The sequence below is a fragment of the Eretmochelys imbricata genome, chromosome 21 (genome assembly GCF_965152235.1).
Source record: "Eretmochelys imbricata isolate rEreImb1 chromosome 21, rEreImb1.hap1, whole genome shotgun sequence".
NCBI lineage: Eukaryota > Metazoa > Chordata > Testudines > Cheloniidae > Eretmochelys > Eretmochelys imbricata.
The window spans coordinates 7,266,886-7,278,427 of NC_135592.1; the positions used below are offsets into that span (position 1 = coordinate 7,266,886).

The 11,542-nt window shown below is 43.8% G+C and overlaps 1 protein-coding gene across 1 annotated transcript; it reads left to right on the forward strand.

Annotated features, from left to right (window-relative positions):
- Positions 1 to 812: 812 nt before the first annotated feature.
- On the forward strand, positions 813 to 1,922 carry TMEM81 (transmembrane protein 81). The gene has a single exon (XM_077839509.1). It carries the CDS (start codon positions 1,125 to 1,127, stop codon positions 1,920 to 1,922), a length of 798 nt encoding a protein of 265 aa, XP_077695635.1. The 5' UTR covers positions 813 to 1,124.
- The last annotated feature ends 9,620 nt before the right edge of the window (positions 1,923 to 11,542 follow it).

The following is an 11,542-nucleotide window of genomic DNA, read 5'->3' on the forward strand; positions in this document are numbered from 1 at the left end:
ACTATCTTCAGTATTCTAATGTGCTGTGGCCATTTTGGAGCTTTCTTCATCAAATCATCCATTTAAGATGCTTACCTGGATGAGTGCGACGTTCTTTGTGCCATCATCCTGCCTCGTGGAAGGCTGGAATGGTAGGCAGGAATGGTGTCCCTATCCTTTGTTTGCCAGAAGCTGGGAACGAGCAACAGTGGATCACTTGATGATTACCTGTTCTATTCATTCCGTCTGGGACACCTGGCACTGGCCACTGTCGGAAGACAGGATACTAGGCTAGATGGACCTTTGGTCTGACCCAGTAGGGCCATTCTTATGTTCCTATGCTGGTTTATGACATCATCATTGTTTCACAGTAGCATGTGTTATGGAAACTTTAGAGACTTAATTGAGCCATGGAAGGAAGTGGAGAACGAGGTCACCTCTCTGCATATACAAAATGTGTGCTGTCCTATTAGAAAGGAAAATAGCCAAGCATATAAGTGGTTATATTAAAATATTTACCAGTTTGCCTTTAAACTCTTGATGTTCTGATGACAATGAAGTCAAAAGCTTATCTTCGTGATCCTGGAGATTTGGGGAATGCTTTAAATTTCAAGGTACAAATATGTAAGACAGTACTTCTCACATGGTAAGTACTATTTTCCTATTGTTTTGTTGGCATTGTATTGGGGTTTCAAGATTTTATTATGGATTGTGTTTTATAGTTTGGGGTTGGAGAAATTCAACTGGAATAACTTCTCTTTGCTGCAGAAGTTGTTTTAAAATCATTTTTCGGTTCTCCCTTTTGCTCTCTGAGAGTTTAAATTAAAATATTTTGTATCAAAGGGGGTTTCCTGTTGTTGGAATTGAGTAGTTTAAAATGAGCTATGAAACATCTGTTATAGAAATAGGAACCCACGTGACGAACAAGGACTAACCTATTAATAGGTTGCATTTTCTTTAGCAGCGTTTCACTTCAAGTCCTTGTTCTTGGAGGATTTAAAGTATGTGGGGAGTTAGTTCACGAAGATTCTGCTGCTGGAATTTCGGTAATAAGTAGGATGAACACTTATGAAGAATGACTTGCACTTGTTGGACTACTAACTGCCATTGACTTAGAAGTGGCTTATGAAATTGACTATGCAGAGATGAAGACCTTGGAAAACAGTTGTATCTGTGGGACATTAGCTTTTGGTTTCTATCTGCCTTTGTTGGCAGCTTCCCTTGAGACAGTTACCATCCCAGCGCAGCTGAAGTCAGCAGTGGCTAAGGTTTTGGTCAGTACCACATCCTGCAGTGTCACCTGTGGCCTTGGCTTCAAGGTGGAGGAGATATGTCAGATTGATCCGCATGGCAAAAGGAGTCATTGTATCTTCCGCAGGTCAGACTGCCTGACCAACTGGATCTGTGGGTTACTCCATTTCACTGTCCCTGTTGGCAAACCATTTGAGCTCAGCTGCCTGACCTCTGAGATGATTGGTGTTGGCAGCCAGGCCTTTATCTACACTTGGAGGCTTGCCAGAGGCATAATCACCACAGATGATCTGCTTTTCAAACCTTTCAAGACCCCAGGCTATGTCATTAAACTTTCCCCTGCCAAAGAATCTGATGCAGGGACTTACAGGTGTGATGTGCAGCTGATGAAGACATTCAAGCTCGTTAAGAGGATCTACTTTGGGCTTCGAGTGATCCCTAATGATTTAGTGGATCTGAACTTTCAGAAATCCTTGACTCTGGAACAGAAACTAGCAGCAAATGAAAAGGAAGCAAACCAACAGAATGCCACCAGTGTTGTAGTACAATGGCATCAGCAGCCTTGGCAAAGAAGGGCCTTGTTGGTGTTCCTGATAGGAATTGGAAGTGGGGTGGCAGGAGGTGTGTTGGTGGGCACAGTTCTCTACTTTTTGCTGGAGGCTCGCAGGAAAAACAGACCCACAGAGGAGTGAACTGCTTTTTAATGTGGTCTCTCCTGACAGAAGGATAGCTTATTGCAATACTTATGCTGTCTTAGTGGCAGTATTTCAAACTGATGTAGGTGTGTGTTTCTGATAAACTGAGATTTAACTATTAAAGCAATAAAATAATCTCTCATAATGTGCTTGCTTTTAGTTTCATAAGTCTGTGGTACGTCACCACAGGACTTCGGAACCAGGAACTCCTGAGTCTTAATGATAGCCCTGCTGCAGACTTGGGCAAGTTACTTAGAACCTACATTTTCAAAAAGGTCCATTAATTTTGGGTGTCCAACGGAGCCACCTAAGACTTGAACTTTAGGAGGGTATAGATGATTGTTGATAGAGTAGACTGCTCATTGCTCACCAGTTGCCATCCTGCTACCCTCTGACTAGTTCAGAACAGTATTTCCCTAGCTAGTATTGATTCCACTACTGGCTTTTGCAGCTAGTTTTCTGGGCTCCCTCTCCATACCTTAATTGTACTGCAGTAGTGCATATAGGTTCTGCCTGAGATTGGAGCTCCCTTGTGCTAGGTGCTGTGCAAACATGTAGTGAGACAATCATAGTACTGGAAGGGACCTCAAGAGGTCTTATAGTCCAGTCCCCTACACTCAAGGCAGGACTAAGTATTATCTAGACCATCCCTGATAGATGTTTATCTAACCGACCCTTAAAAATCTTCAATGATGGAGATTCCACAACCTCCCTAGGCAATTTATTCCGGTGCTTAACTACCCTGACAGGAATTTTTTTCTAATGTCCAACCTAAACCACCCTTGCTCCAATTTAAGTCCATTGCTTCTTGTCCTATCTTCAGAGGTTAAAGAACAAGAACAAGAGACACTCCTCTTTGTAATGACCTTTTATGTAGTTGAAAACTGTTATCATGTCCCCCCTTCTCTTCTCCAGACTAAAAAAAATCCTATTTTTTCAATCTTCCCTTATAGGTCATGTCTTCTAGACCCTCAGTTCAATCATTTTTGTGCATTGTCTACCTTATCGCATTGCCCCAGTGATGAACTTCGTTGCTGGGTCTCCACTGCCTTTTCTGTGGGTGCGTATGCTCTCTCTTCCCCACTGGACCTTGGACAGTTCTAAACCCCAACCATGCAACAGTTTGGAGCCACTCAAGCTTCCTTTGCAGGCCAGAATGGGGAGGCTGCAAGCATTAGCTGGCACAACCATAATTTTCATCTAAGTTGGCACATGTACCGGGACCCAACCACTTCAGAGTATGGATAAGTCCTCCTTCAGCCATTCAGAAACCAGTTTATTCTTAAGGATTTTTTTTTTAAAGGATTCAGTGCTCTTATGAATCTGCTGATGTCACGTTCCCTGTGTTGAGAGAATAAATCACGTAGCAATCAACAGTAGGGAACAGTGCCCCACTGGCAGTGAGATCCACAGAGGTCTTTTCTCACTCTAGTCTCTGTCTCTGGTTTACTGGGTCCTTCACTCTGTGAAAGAAATTAGGAAAGCAGAAAAATCTACAGTACATCTAATTCAGGGAAAAATTATGACAAGCTTTAGTACTGACATTTGAAATGTATTATGCAAATCCCCATGGTTACTTCTTTGTGATATTTTATGGCAGAAGGGGATGAATACAAAAGTAAACAAGTTCTCTGCAGAGCATCTTCGAAAAAGCCAGTATGAAATATATTATGTTTAAATACACAGGGCTGGGTCTTCAGCTAGTGGAAACTGGCACAGCTCCTTTGACTTCTGTACCTTAATTGCTAGTCATTGAGAGTGCGCATGCTGCAACCTCTTTGAAAAGTCAATTTGATTATATGGTTATAATAAATGACTGTCCGTTACTACTTTGTTTCAATTTCCAGAGCAAATTCCTACTTACTCCACAGATGTATTTGCAACAATGTTTCTTCAGTTTAAAGGACTTCTCAGAAAAATAGGGCTAGAACCCAAGCTCTGGAAAATAAAAACTGTATTACCATGCTTGGGGAACAATAGGTGTGAGGTTTCTTTGATGTACTTGCAGCATTTCCTCTCTTGCGCTGGCCCTGAAAACTGGCCTTGTGGGACTACGGTAGGTCAAGGATTTATCCATAGTCCTCCAGGGTAGTGAGGAAAGTAAGATCGTGAGTTGCTACCACTTGGCTATATAAATGAATGTAAATGCAGAGGAAGAGGAATTCAGGGTCACCACTGGAGGTAGATATGAGGTGCAAATGAAGGCAAGGAAGATTTAGGCTGAGTACCAGGAAAACTTTCTTTTCTGTGATGTCCATATTGTGATATAATCTCCTGTGAGAAGTCTCCAAATCCCTGTCACTTATAGATAACGTACTGTAGGGAGAAAAGTCCTGCACTGGCAGAAGGGAGAGGGAGACTAGACGCCTCTTCTGTATCTGTTTTCTAATAGTCCAGGGATGTGCATGCGTGCCAGTGTTACTGAGAATTCAGTGTACTCTGTTGGCTTCCTGCAGGGGGTCAGTGGTACGTGGAGCTGGTCACAAACTTGTGTTTCACATTTTGCTGAGCCCTGTCGGATGTCCACTCTGGAAAGAGACATTGGAGCTCTACACTGTGGTGACTGACAACAAAGGGCTATACATTGTCCTGCCATCTAGAGATTTGGTCCCATGGGATAGAAGCTCCTGGATAGTGATCCAGTTGTCCAAGACTCTCCTGCTTCTCCTCTTCATCAGCTTCTTCTGACTCAGCTCAATAATACTAAGATCTCTTCTGCGCTCAGTCCCTGTTCTGTCATCTTCCTTCAGCTGCTCCATCCGGCTTTGCACCATAAGCTCCTTTCTTTGTTTCTGCTGCTTGGACAAGAGCAAGTGTTGCCTCCTCTCAGCCTTGTTCCAGTACTTCCCAGTCTTCAGCTCGCTCAAGGCATCGTCGTCTGTTGTCATTCCACTGCGTTCCTCCATGATCCTCAGTGCCCTGTCCTTTAGCAGCTGACTCTTCTGCTGTTTATTCAACAGTTGTCTGCTCCTTTTGCATGTCAGGCTCCACCTGTTCCCCTCATCTAGTTTGCCCTGGATGCCTTTGCTGCATTGATGTGAGAGCATTGGTGGACTAGGCTGGTTGCTTAAGCCCTCTACAGAGGCGTCTTCCTGCACTAGGTTCATATAGCTCACGTAACGGCGTGCATGATACGGAATCACAAGTGCTTTTGGTCCAGTAGCAATGTTCTCGGGTGTAAGAGAAACTGGTTCTGGCTCCTTCTGCCCTTCTGTTGATTTATCCACATTTGCTTGTTTTCTGACTCCATTCACTGCATTCTGAGGACGAAGTCCAGCTTTGTGGTTTGTCCCTTTTTCTTCGCTCATGGCGCTGTCTCCAACCAGTGGAGGGCAGTCTGCATGAGACTGGCCCAAAGGATACTTAGCAAGCCATTGGTCTTGCAGTGAGGATTGCTCAGACCCCTCCTCCTGAGCTTCTGAAGCATGTGGTGTTCTTTGGTCTTGATTAAGAGTCTTAAACAACTGATATTGGTGGCATTTTCTTTCCAAGATTTCTTGAAATCTCCTGTACTCTTCTGGGCTTACACCATAGAAACTGGAATCACTTAACTCCTCGTAGGTTAAGAACTCCTCAGTAGCTAGCTCACTACTTGCACGTGTCCCGCCCGCATGGTGATCTGCCCTCTCCCTCTTCTGGGCATAGGGGAGTTCAGCATCCATATCGGGTCCTGAATTCTCATCCAGCTGGGTGCTTCCATCGGTACAGCAAACCCCACTGTCCCAGTCATGGGGGAGCAGAAATGTCTGCTCTCCTCCCTTTTCATCCTCCTCATCTTCCTCTTCTGTCTAAAAATGAACACACACACACAGTTTTTAGTTTTTCCTAATGCAGTTTTCCTACCCAGCTATGCAGGAGTCCCTAAGCCAGCTATCAAGAAATGGAAACACAGCACTCAGTAAGCTACTGCAGATGGATTGCAATGCATTGCAGACTTCATGGGAGTGGAACATTTTCCCATCTAATGCATTACATCAAAGGCAGATTATAATAACTGGCTGAATAGGGAAATGCAGGATTAATGGAGTCTTGTAGCAAATTATATTTTGCCTCCTCACTCGCTTCCATGTTATCTTCCTTGCTTCTCACTGAGCAGAATATTGTTAAACTCTAGGGAGATGCTCTGAGGCATTTTTATTGAGACTTGCTTTGGAAATACATTGCAATGCAAACACATTCAAATCCCAGCCCTCTACACAGCTCTACCAGTACCTTTCAGTCCTAACCTACAACACCTTTCTATTGCAGGCATGGACGGACCTCTACTGAGCAGAGGTTGACCAAACCATAAACCACAGCACACTGGACAAATATGGGATCAAATTTCATTCCTGCCTCAACCTAGGGCTTAGCACCGTCCTTCAGAAGTTCAAGAGTTGCCCGTCACCCTCTTCGGTCCCATGTTTGCTGTATAAATACGTTTGGGCCTGTGCTTACCAAGCTCAAGCAGATGCTGTAGTTATCTTTAGGGGTGGTATGACAGCTGCTGAAGCTCAGCTCCTTCTGACGAACGAGGGCCAGTTCCTGAAAGAGAGAGAAACAAAATGTTACATGTACAGAGAATGTTATGTCTAATTTAGCAGCCCTGACTCAGGGTAAGGCTGAGGTGGCTGAATAAGATTTTCAGAGCCTAACTGCTCCAGTTCCCTTCCTCCCCAGCCCAGGAGAGGAGTCTGATTTGATTCCATTATTAATTAGTATTTATATTAGCATAGTGCCTAGGAGCCTCTCTATGTACAAAGGCAAATATGAAGAGGGAGAAATGCTACCTTGTAGTCCAACTCTTCTTCGTTTTCCACGTCACGAGGTGCAGTTGGCAGGTAACCAAGTTCATTGTCATCATTCTGATCTTGGGGCAGCAAGTAATTGTAGCAGGACCTGCGGGGAGTGTTAAATAAAAGACAGACAGTGATCCCCTAGGAGGATGGGTGTGGCCTATGAATCTGAAAGCTTTCCTTTTAAATGTCATACACTCAGGCAGCGGTAGTGGCTTGTTCTTATGGTGTGATTGGCCAAAACTGAACGGGCAGGGCAAGAGCTAGATTGGGCTATACTCAAGTTACAGGATGTCGCCTATTAGAAATCCTCTCAGGTTGACAGGAACCAAAAATGAGTGAGCAGTCTGTGTGGGAAGCTTGCATTGTTGATAGCCGTGTGACGCACAAATCTCTCCGGAAGTAGCACTTCAGTAAGAATGGGCTTTGTGTAAATCAACACAGCATTTACTAAGCCTAAAAGGATTCAGATGGGGGAAATATTGGTCTTTCAGCTATCGGTTAACTTGTGAATAACCAGTGCTGGGCCGTCCATATTCATAGTGCTCACTGCAGGATCTTTTAATCACAGGATAGTGCAGTTGTGGACCCAGCGAACCTTGTGGCAAGGCTACTACAGTGGGAAGGCCAAGGAAAGCATGAAGAGCTTTTCCAAAGCATTCACCAACTTGCTGAGGCATGGGGAGTCTAAGAGTAAGATTCATATGTCTATTGCAAAGCTGTTCAGGGCAGGTCCAGAGGTGAGAGGTGGATAATTATCCCATCTTTGCTTCGTGGAAGACCCCCAAGCAAAGCCATGCACATACCTGCCAAGGAAGAGATTAAAACCCGATGGGGTGAAATCCTCCCTGTGTGGGCACTGCTCATCCCACCAGCTGGAATCCGTCTGGGTTGCAGCATCGGATGTTTGGGGCGGTTTGTGGGAGGACTTCTCTCTCTGCACCTCCAGCGTGATTTGGTCGTCTGTGCTCTGAAGTATTTCTAGTGCCTCCTGCAGGGCAAAACTGGAGATGTCCTTCCCGTTGACCTGGTGGAGGTTTACGAAATGAAATGTTAAACATCTACTTTAGCAAGTAATATTCTGTAAGTGAAACACGTTTCAAATTTATCAGTAACTAAGCCCATCCTCCCTGCCACGGGCTGTACCCCATCTCAAAGCAGTACTGGCTGCTATTTCTGCTATGGCGTCACTATTCAGAATTTATCTGTTTCTAGGGGGCATAGAAATCTATCCCATTTTAAGAAGAAGATCACTGATGGTAAGGCTTTTAACAGCTGCCCTATTCTACTGCAGAAGTAGCGAATGAAGTGATCCCTATGTATCTGTAAAATGCTTTTGGGATCACTGAATATATTATAACAATAAGAATAAGGGGTTGTCTACACCTAGTCGTGCACTGATTTAGTTAAACTGGTGAAAACTCCTCTTTGGACGCTATTCTTTTCAAAACAGACTTCTTTTGGTTTAGCTTCAATCTGTTCCTAATTTTTTTAAACAAAACTGCAATAGGCCTGTTTTAAACGGAGGTAAACATGTCCACACTGCAGCAGCTTTTGCAATGATTTAACATGACATCTCCAGTTAAACCAGCACAACTCTGCATATGCACAAGTCCTTAGATTCCTGTTTCTCACTGCCCCCAGAATTCTTATCATCCAATGCACAGGTCTGCTCTTGCCACGGTTTTTGATGAGCAGCATTTTAGTGGCCTTAGTGTTAAACTCCGTAGGAGCTGCTTGTTTGTCTGCTTGCACTGGTACTCACAAGTGCAATCCAAAGCACTGCCGTGATGGTTGCCTTTGCAACTGATGCAACGCATATCCCAGGACGTACAAAGGTCTCTCACCCACCCTTTTTCTTATATGCAATACACAAGAAGGCAGATCTTTAATGGAGAGGAGCAAGAGGGGCTTTGTAACTCAGATTCCCTCTCTGAAATCTCCTGCCACAAGGGGAGGAGGTTGCTGCCAGCAATCCCATTGCATGAGCTTTGCTTTTCATAATGCACTGTGCATCAACTGAAGGAACAGGGTGAGTCCAACTCTGGTCACGTTTGGGGCAGGCTGCCTCTCAGTGCCCAAAGAGTGGGGGCAAACTCATGCTCAAGTTGTACGCTAACAGTTAAACCAGCAAAGAATTTGCTATCCCATCTGGACAGGTCTCCCTGCCCTTTGCAACCTACATACAGAGCTTATGTGCTATGGTGATGGTGACTTTAGACTTTGAGGGGACAGACCAAACCATTGTCTTATTCCCAGGTGGAGGAGGTCTCATGGTGGGAAAGGGAGAATAATGGCACTTTTGCCTCTCAGTAGCAACTGAATGTCTCAATTGCTTTACAAAGGCGTTCCCATTTTAGAGATGGAATAACTGAGGTCTAGGTATGTGAAAGCCAACATTTTCCAAAAGTGTCCACTAATTGTGGGTGCCCAGATTTGGGCATGATGGTTCTGATTTTTCAGATGGGATGAGTCTATGATTCACCTTGAGCAGCCAGTGTGTTAATTGTGATTTGCCCTGTCTCACTAGAGATCTAAAACATGCTAGTTAAAATATGTTGGCTAACATAGTCCAGCAGAGTTTCTGGGAGGAAGATCCCAGAGTCTGTACTGAGGTGGAGGCATAGTCTGACCTCCCTGAACAGATCCAAAATGGATGAAGTCCTGAAGGATGCTGGCACTGTCTAATCTTTATCCATCTCTGCATTTGTTAATCCTCTTTCCTGTTATGCATGTGTATCATGCCCATTCATACAAGTAGGCCATCCCAGCTCTACATGGCTGCACTGCAGGAGAAAAAACATTTTCTGCCCCTAACTTATAGTGCACTAAAAAAAAAAAATCCTCTTTCCCATTGTTATCTAAATCCCCCTTCCCCCTGCTGATGCCATCTGCCCGTCTCGTTCTCTCTCTCTCTCTCTTTCTCATGCACGGGCAGAGCTGGGTGAGCTGCTGCTGTCTAAACTCAACTCTTGTTACGTGGATTCTTGGCAGGAGGCCCTTGCAGCACAAATGTCAGGTCCCTGCCAATGGTCCTGATAATTAGGAAACAATTATCTTTGCCCATTCTAAAATCAGACAGATTGCATGCAGGAAGGAAGTCAAATTTACTAATGGCATTACCGTGTGCATAACAGAGTAATGGGGCAGAGGCAGCTGTTTAAATCCCTGTTTGCTATTGAAGTTTATCTACATTGAATAACCAGATTGCCTTAACTTCTGGAATTTTGATGGTGATGAAGAGGAAAATAAACCCCATATGCTGCTTATAGAACAGAGATGTGGCTGGTTAAGGTCGCTGAGCTTTTTGAGGTCACTGCTGATCCTTCTCTGTTTGTCACTCCAGTACTCCACCCATTTGAACTAAGGTCATCAAAGAGAAGAAAATACTGTGACAAATCTGTGGCCATCTAGGGTTTTATGGATCCCTCTGTCCCTGCACATCACAGCTGCTCAGAACTTCCAGGAGGCAGTGGAGATAGAATTGGCTCTTTCTTCTCCAAAAAAACCCCTAGGCTTTTACCACTTGAGCCTAAGGAGAATCTCTGTTCACCATTTACAGGATTTATGACACAGATGAGCGGTTATGATTCCATCCAGTAGAGGGCAGTGGTATACGAGGCAACATTCTATAGATTTTGTATTCTATGTGGTAAAGAGAGTGTTTTACACTATCTCTTGATTTTGGTTCTCCTGAACCACAAAAATAGAGTAATTCATCTGCTTAGCGGAGAAATTGATTGGGTGTTTTTATATGCTTGCTATCTACCACAAGAGCTCTTGTTCTTTCACTTGTTCCTGCATCGTGTGTTTTACCTTGAACACTTCCCTCAACTGCTAGAATAAATGAAACAATCCAGCTTGAAGAGTACTGCACTTGTGTGTCACATCTCTTCAGACATCTCAAAGCAAGTTACAAAATAATCATGAATACTGTGAGAGCAGCAACTGTGCGGATGCTACTAGGTACTCTATCGACAGCTCATGGACAGCCTTGAGGATTGATTGTGCAAACCCTTAGCTCTCGGTGATTTCAGGGAGTCCAGGGGGGGAAAGTGTGACATATGCTCTTGAGTGCTTACATGAATACATAGAATATCAACTGGCTAAAGTGCATATAAGTGTACCCCTGCCCTGTAGGGGAAAGGACCATAGCTGCCCAGTTACGTGTCACACGTGCTCTCCTGATAATGAAGATTATCCTTTCACTCAAGTAGTAGGAATCTGGTCTCTTGGAAAAAGCAGGGGGATAAGTTTAGTCTCTGCTGCCCTCAGTGCCAAATGGCCAAGGTGTACGGCGGTGAAATCAGTTGGGAGGCTTGCAGGGTTTGGTGTGGTACGTTAGAACTTTGTTTTAGAGAGGGGGAGAGAATGTTGGCTGGTGGGGATGCTCGGATAATTGGAGTTTAGGCAAATTGGAACATCTTAAATAGCATGAGTACACTGGGTAGCTGTTACAATTGTAGTACTTGCCAGCACTTTCCCCTTATACTTAGAAAAGGAAATAACTATCTGAAATAACTGACTGACTTTTATGGCGACTTCTGTGGATTAATTAACTTCTGAATTTATTTATACTCTTCTAGTAATCACAGTTTATATGTGAGGAAGCCTTGTACATAAAGAAGTATAGGTGATAAGAAATATCATTTTACTCCCCTTATCACATTGGTCTTAGATATTACGAAAACCATAGTGGATCTAGCACTGCAGCATTTATTCTAAGCAGTAATATTTATATGAACTGTGTTAAATATACTGAATTAAACAGATTATTCATGTCTTAGTTATTACAGCAGCAATTGTACAGTTGATATGCTGTGAGTATGCAGCAAATTAAAT

What these genes read in the sequence shown, in the direction of transcription:
- TMEM81 (XM_077839509.1), top strand. Translation starts at nt 1,125, where the DNA reads ATGAAGACCTTGGAAAACAGTTGTATCTGTGGGACATTAGCTTTTGGT.